The sequence below is a fragment of the Babylonia areolata genome, chromosome 35 (assembly GCF_041734735.1).
Source record: "Babylonia areolata isolate BAREFJ2019XMU chromosome 35, ASM4173473v1, whole genome shotgun sequence".
Classification (NCBI taxonomy): domain Eukaryota; kingdom Metazoa; phylum Mollusca; class Gastropoda; order Neogastropoda; family Buccinidae; genus Babylonia; species Babylonia areolata.
The window spans coordinates 16813433-16821689 of record NC_134910.1 but is presented as its reverse complement, the minus strand read 5'-3'; the positions used below and the strand labels follow the sequence as shown (position 1 = coordinate 16821689).

At 44.6% G+C, this 8257-nt stretch overlaps 1 protein-coding gene across 1 annotated transcript in view; it reads left to right on the top strand.

The window, feature by feature from the left end:
* Window positions 1-304: 304 nt before the first annotated feature.
* LOC143278125 (uncharacterized) overlaps window positions 305-8257 on the top strand; it is a 73963-nt gene continuing 66010 nt past the window's right edge. Inside the window, exons 1-2 of the mRNA XM_076583156.1 lie at window positions 305-538; window positions 2926-3296. Of these exons, the coding sequence (XP_076439271.1) occupies window positions 3185-3296 (112 nt within the window). The 5' untranslated portion in view covers window positions 305-538; window positions 2926-3184. The remainder of the gene's footprint in view (window positions 539-2925; window positions 3297-8257) is intronic.

Sequence of the window (8257 nt, the reverse complement as noted above, 5' to 3'; positions counted from 1 at the left end):
TTCGATAGCGCACCCGTTTAGTCTGCGTGTTGAGAGAGTGAGTGAGAGCCAAGAGATGGAGAGACAGAGGCAGACAAGCCAGAGACGTGTTAGAACAAGTGTGTGGTGAGGGAGGGGGTGGGGGTGGGGGGGGGAGTTGTGTGTGTGTGTGGGGGGGGGGGGGGGGAGGGCTTGGGAGGGGTTGGGGGGGGGGGGGGGGGAGAGTAGACGCTGCACTCCTCTCATGCTAATTCCGCTTGTGTTTGTTGTGACTGGCCAGCCCCTCAGTCTCCTCACGTATTTCTTCTGGGGCGCGCGTGCCGGGTATCTCTTATAGAAGTGAAAGAAAGAAAGAAAAGTAAGCATTGACTCCAGCGAGTGTTGATTTAAAAGCCTTCGGTTTCGTCTCAGAATCTTGGTTCTCGGTTCTTGGTTTTGTAAAGTCTTCCAGCTACGTGGGAACGAATGGTGGTTTCACGAGTCATCGTTGCAATGGGATTTTTACCTGATGGTTTTAATCGTGTGTGTGACTGGAAACGAGTTCGTTTGGAAAACTAAGGTGATGGTGTGGAAATGGATGAGTGATGAATAGTATTCAACAGAGAAGATGGGTATTATGAAGTTTGAAAGTAATCATGATGTCTGAACAAAAATTAATGTTGATATCAGTTCTCATTGCATAGAGTCTACGAAACGATTTCCTTTTTTTCGTGTTGTCTTTCTTTCCTACAAGGAGGAGGAGTAGTAATAGTAGTAGCAGCAGCAGCAAAAGCAGTGGTGGTAGTAGAGTAGTAGTAGTAGTCGTAGTAGTGGTGGTGGTGGTAGTAGTAGTAGTAGTAGTAGTAGTTGTAGTAGAGTAACGATAACGACCAGAAGAAGAAGATAATCGTCTTCGTTGCCGTCGTTTGTGACAGTTATGGCAGTTGTCTATGCTATCGTCATTGCCGTCAGAATCCTGGTGACATCATTCATTGGACCCCGGCATTGAGACGTTGGCTTCTTCCGGTCATGTGATCTCAGTACTGTCCATTCACAGAGCGATTGACATGTGTAGCAGATGGACTTTCTTTCTTTCTGAATTCTACTCCCAGTGCTGACTGTTCGCAGTGCTTATGATTCACAAAGTAAATAATGCAGTAGACTTTCTTTCTCTCTCTCTCTCTCCCTTTCTTTCTTTCTCATTTTCTTTCTTTCTTTCTCTCTTTTTTTCCTTTCTTTCGCAATTCTGGCCCTGTGCTTACTGTTCACGAAACCATCGAAATAGTATATAGTACACTGACGTTCTTTTTCTTTATTTCTTAAGTCTTTTTTTCTTTTCTTTCTTTCTTAAGTCCGGTCCCTGCTGATTTTACGATGGATGTGATTGAAATGTTGACAGTTTTCTTCTTCTTTTTTTTTTTTTTTTTTTTTAGTCATGTTCACTGTCCTTACCATTAACAAAAAGATGAAAATAAGAAGCAGGTTGACTTTCTTTTTATATTTTTCCCCTCCCTTCCTTCCTTCCTACTTTCTTCCTTGCTTCCTTACTTCCTCTCTCTCTGAATTCAGGTCAGTCTAGGCCAGTGTTCACGAACTGACATGAATATATAGCATACTTTACACACACACACACACACACACACACACACACACACACACACACATATATATATATATATATATATATATATATATATATATATATATATATATATATATATATATATATATATATATATGTGTGTGTGTGTGTGTGTGTTTGTATGTATGTATTCCTTTTAACCCTGTTATCTTTTTGTTTGTTCTTTCTCTCTTTATTTCAGGTCATTCAATTTCCTTGAATCTTGTTATCTTTTTTTCTCATGTACTCTCTCTCTCTCTCTGGTTTTCATATGTGTGTGTGTGTGTGTGTGTGTGTGTGTGTGTGTGTACAACGCATGTATCCATTTGTATACTGGTGGGTGGCCATACACCAAAACAGTTCTTAGTTCGGACTTCTGAGTTCTCTCTCTCTCTCTCTCTCTCTCTCTCTATCTATCTATCTATCTATCTCTCTCTCACGCGCTCGCTCTCTCGCGCTTGCTCTCTCAACATGCATGTATTTTCTGTATATTCTGGTACAGTTATTTCTATCGTTTATATCGTGAATGTGATGACAGTGAAAGTTGTAAAGGGGGAAAGAAGGCAGTTCGGTGTGTGTGTTGAGCAAGGCTGTCCGACCCGATAGAGAACTGTGGAGAGGAGTTTACCTGTGACACTGACAGCCTGCAGTTTGTGTGGTGATGATGGTCCGGCGTCATGGTGTATCAAGGACTGATAAAGTGATGATACCATTGACGATTGACTGGGTTACATGAATGGGGGAAAATGTATGCACGTGCGTGCGTGTGCGTGTGCGTGTGTGTGTGTGTGTGTGTGTGTGTGTGGATATAATGACATCTCTTTATAAACGAAAATAATCAACATAATGGATACTGATTATTTTCGTTTAAAAAGAGATCACTAGTGCACAGGACCATCGTGTGGATGGACAATTTCACACACACACACACACACACACACACACACACACACACACACACACACACACCACACACACACACACACCACACACCACACACAACAACAACAACAACAACAACAACAACAACAACAACACACACACACACAACAACAACAACAACAACAACAACAACAACAACAACAACAACAACACACACACACACACAACAACAACAACAACAACAACAACAACACACACACACACACACACACACACACACACACACACACACACACATGCGCGCGACTATTTATTTGTTAGTGTGGTATTTTTCTTAGAATTCACTTATTCTATTATTTCTGTAAGTATATTGTTTATTCACGTATCTATTTATTTATTTGTTTGTTATCTATTCATTTCGTTGTGTCTGCATTAAATAATCGATACTCGTATGTGACCTGCAGATGGAAGACTGGCATGCCGATCACCACAGCACGTGATTCATGTTGGAACACCAGCCGGCTGTCGTCATGGCTGCACGTCACTGGTTCTTGTGAACGTCCTCCAAAAACACTGGACAACACACCGCCACACGCTTCATTTTCCACGACATTTTTTGTTTGTTTGATAATGTGTGTCCGTCTCTGATACACTGGCGTGAAGGAGGAGTCACGGCAGCACAGCGGTATCGTGAAGAATGAGAGAGACAGCGACAGAGGTGTCATGGAACGGGTGAGAGTGGACCCCCTGCCAAGAGTGTCCCCCGGGTTAACTTGGTGTCCACTACCACCAAGGCTGCTGCTAGTTCTGGTGCTGCTGGGTTTGTCGTGCCAAGGTGAGTTGTGCTGGGTTTGTCGTCACACACACACACACACACACACCTCACTCTCTTTTTGTGTCCGTCTGTCTGGCTGGCTGCCCGTTTGTCTCCTTGTTCTGTATGTATATCTATCTCTCTGTCTCTGTCTGTCTGTCTGTCTGTCTCTCTCTCTCTCTCTCTCTCTCTCTCTCTCTCTCTCTCTCTCTCTGTCGCACGCTCGCTCGCTCACAGTGTCCATTCCTGTCTTTTCTTTTTCTGTCTGTCTCTCTCTCTGTTTTCACTCCCTCTTCTCTCTCGCTCGTTTCTGCAGATAAGCGTTCAATCCCCTGAACAGAAACATCCTGTGAAGTACTCTAAGGTGAAACTGGGGTACATGGAAAGTTATCATCTACCATTCTTTGCTTGTAAGTGTTCGTTCCAAAGGCGTGTATTCTGATTTTTTTTTTTTCAATGCCCACAGGGTAAAAAAAAGCAAGGTTGCTTGCTTAGCCCCCAGTTGTTTTCCTTGTTCAATGATGAACTGGCCGTTGAGTTGTCAAAGAAGGGTAGACATGGAATCCAGAGAATACACCAGTGTCCAGGTTGGGGGGAAATGTATTTGGTTTTAAATGAATTTGTTGTTTTTGTCAGGGTTAGCTCACAGGTTAGGTTCGATTCTCAATCAAGCACATATCTGTGCACTCCACCAATCACTGCGCATTCATTGCTCTTTTACAAAGCCCAGGACACAGAATACGGTTATACACTGATTAGAAATGATTATTGATTCACACACGTCAAATCAAAATCTTTACACAACATGGAATTTTAAAAGCCTTATACATCCAGATATAATCATAATCCCGGGATATTCTGCTCTCACCTGGCCAGGTTTCCATTCACACACTCACACCACAGCTCTGCCCCATCAGTCACCCTTGCCGACAGTAGCTGGCTCACAGAATCAGGTTGTCTGGAATGTCCTTTTCGCACAGGTCTGTGGAATCTCACACCCGGTCTGTCTTCTGGATTTTCTGGTCCTAGCAGCCTGGAAAGTGTCTCTGTTGATGTTCTTCGGGGAGATGCCTCTGCTCCTCTGTCTACTTTCCTTTTTCACTTCTTCTTTTCGCTTCAGTCTCTGTCCCGTCACCTCACGTCACTACCTCTCTCTCCAGCCTTTCTTCTCACCAGTCTCTCTCACAAACCCCTCGCTCTGTGTCTTAACCAGAACTCCCCACACACATCTGCCTGGCTACTTTTATCCTCCCGCAGTGTGTACGATTGTATATCACGTGACCACTCACGTGACACGACATTTCCATTGTTTTTCCAAAATTAAAATGCACAAAACTTTTGCATATCAATTCACAATAAACTTTATATGCATTTGTATCTGCTTCCGCCTGACAACAGCAACAAATCTTCATATCTAGATGTGATTATATCAAATAGACTGTTTATCTCAATTTCTATGGGCTAAAGTCTATAAACTTTCTTTATTCCTGAGGCTGGAGATCTGCAACATTCCACCTTTCAATGTTCAGCTTCCTAGTTACCATTCAAGCTCGTTCACCCTGGTGCCCGAGATCCTTTCTCACACCGTGCACACCTCACTGCAGCCCGAGATCCTTTCTCACACCGTGCGCACACCTCACTGCAGCCCGAGATCCTTTCTCACACCGTGCGCACACCTCACTGCTGCCCGAGATCCTTTCTCACACCGTGCGCACACCTCACTGCTGCACGAGATCCTTTCTCACATCGTGCGCGCACCTCACTGCTGCCCGAGATCCTTTCTCACACCGTGCGCGCACCTCACTGCTGCCCGAGATCCTTTCTCACACCGTGCGCACACCTCACTGCTGCCCGAGATCCTTTCTCACACCGTGCGCACACCTCACTGCTGCCCGAGATCCTTTCTCACACCGTGCGCACACCTCACTGCTGCCCGAGATCCTTTCTCACAACGTGCGTACACCTCACTGCAGCCCGAGATCCTTTCTCACACTGTGCGCACACCTCACTGCTGCCCGAGATCCTTTCTCACACCGTGCACACCTCACTGCTGCCCGAGATCCTTTCTCACACCGTGCGCACACCTCACTGCTGCCCGAGATCCTTTCTCACACTGTGCGCACACCTCACTGCTGCCCGAGATCCTTTCTCACACCGTGCGCACACCTCACTGCTGCACGAGGCGTTACCAAGGAGACGGGCCGTAGAGTCTCGCCTGCCCCCTCACTCGTATGGCTGCTCAACCACCTCGACGATTTGGAGTACTCCAATCATCCTACCCTCCTAAGTTCGAATCCTCGGTGAAGTGTGGACACATTTCTGGTATCTATTCATCTTTGTCTAACCTGCTCCCCACAAGGTTTGAATATAGCCTAAAGGATGTTTAACAGTTCTCAGCTCCCTTGACACACAGGTAACACAATTGTTTTTGATGCTATTTCCTGATTTTTTTTCTTCTGATACACCCATAGGATTACACACTCAATTAGATGTCCGTAAGCAAGAAATAGACATACTACACTTAACAGTAAATATCGATAAGACCAATGTTATAGGTTTCCGCAAATGATGCCATATTTCGGCTCGTGAAAATGGTTCATTGGGGATAGGGAAATAAAAGTAACCAATTCACGTAACTATGTAGGGATGTTATTTGAAATAAAATTAATGTCTGCGTGGGATGGAAGGAGCAGAAAGGGAATAAAAGTGTCATCCAAATTAAGATCCCTCAAGAGACTACGTTAGGCTGATGCGCATCTTTTCTGGAAACCCTTCGATACACAAACTGAACCAGTCTTGAAGTATGTAGCTAAAGTATGGGGGCTCACAACAAATAACTAAGTGGTAAAGGTACATACGTGTGCGATCAAGCGCTTTCTTGGTGTCCCATAATAGACATCAGACACGATAATATATGGTCAAACTGGTAGGTATCCACTGGATATTAAATCCTTTGTAAAATGAATAAAATATTGGTTCAAACTAACAAGGCTGCCAACACCTAGATTATGAAGGCAAGCGTTTGAGATGATGCTGTTTCAAGAGGAAAAGGGAAACAGAAACTGGGTCTTTCACATCAAGAATAGCACGTTACAAACGAAATTGACATATAGCATTAGAAAGCAACGATATGTATGATTGGTTCTATGCGTTCTAAAAGTAGGTTGAGATCCAAATAAATAAATGATATAAGGATAGGCTTAGATTGAGATCACATTGACTGAATGCCAACGAAAGATGGTTTGAAACAGACATAGCAGCAACATCTCAGTGCCCAATGTGTGGCGAAAGCCCTGAAGACCAAAAACATTTTCGCTTAACTGCAAAGGATACAATGTGCCAAAAAACCTGTCCTGTATTCGATACAGCTTCAGCACACAGAACAGATCTGTTGGCACACTGAGGGCAGAAAATGAGGATGTGATCCTTTCACTTGCAAAACATGTCTTCGAGGCAGCCAATCTACGCAAACATAACTACAGCTCCAAATGCTCATTAATCAACAAAGAATTCTTGCGTGTTCTATGTGAAAAAAAATATATATAAAGAAGTAAGGGTAACATTTGGATGTTAAGTCTGGTTTATGTATGTAAATATGATGTCAGTGTGTCCATGTTACATACTAAAATACTTGCTATATTGTAATATGCTTTCTGTTTTCATTGTACCGTTCAATCTTTGGATTCGAAGGTCGCGAAAAAAGCCATCATCACATGGCCCTTTGAGCTACTGAAAGAAAAGTACAAAAATGTCAAAGAATCTCTTGCCTCTTGTTACTTTCTTCGACTCCAAATCTTACTTTTTTTGTTTTTGTTTTTGTGTTTCGTTTTGTGTTCAGTTGTTTTCATCATTATTGTTGTGATCTGTGCCCCGTGTTTCCAGAGCTCCACAGCAATGACAATCACCATTTCAGTGCCGGTTCACTGTTATCTCTCTCCCTCTCTCAGTTTCTCGGCCCCAATTTCCCTCCCTCCTACCGCCCGCCACCACCCCTCTCCCGTCTCTCCCCCCCCCCACCCCCACACACACATACCCCCCCCCCCCCATCCCCCCTCTGTGATTCTGACCCCAGATAAAAGCAGACAGTGACCCACAAATCAGAAGCCCGCCCAGCCTGTTTGAAGCTAAACGAAACAAAACATAACATTGTGTTTTTTGTTCAACACGGCGCCAGTAAAGTGTTTGCATTATGAAATTAGTCCCCTTCCTGTCTATATTATATCCGCTACTTTACTTGTGGTGTGTGTGTGTGTGTGTGTGTGTGTGTGTGTGTGTGTGTGTGTGTGTGCCGCGCGCGTGCGTGTGTGTGTGTGTGTGTGTATGTATGTGTGTGTGTTGTGTGTGTGTGTGTGTGTGTGCGTGTGTGCGCGCGCGCGCGCGCGTGTATGTGGGAGCACGTATGCCCATGCACTTGTGTGTGTGTGTGTGTGTGTGTGTGTGTGTGTGTGTGTGTGTGTGTGTGTGTTTACCTATGCGTGTGTGTTTTGCAAGTCAGTCAGTGTGTGGAAGGTGAAGGGGTTTCAGGTCTGCAATTAGAGAAAGATGGCAGGAAAAAGTTATCAGTGTGGCGACCTGCAGACATGCCCCTTCCATTCCTGTACAGCTGATACCGCAGTCACTTTCTGGACCTGCACTACCGAGTCTGCATGGGGAAAGATGGATGGAGGAGGTGGGGGGAGGGAGCGGGGAAGGAGGGGGGGGGGGTGAAAACCCCGGGGGACCATCTGCCGAAACGGAAACTCAAGGGCTGGCTACTGTGGTGTCCCTTCTCTCCGTGTCAGTCAGATAAGACTCTGGAATGGGGGGCTGAGAGAGAGAGACAGAGAGACAGAGACAGAGAGATGTCCCACTGTTTCATGAGTGTGTGCAAGAATCCAAGTTTTTTTGTTTTTGTTTTGTTGTTGCTGTTTGTTTGGGGTTGTTTTTTTTTAGATCACTTCAGAACTTTCGACTGTGTGCAATATGAAATAAACAGTGTCCAG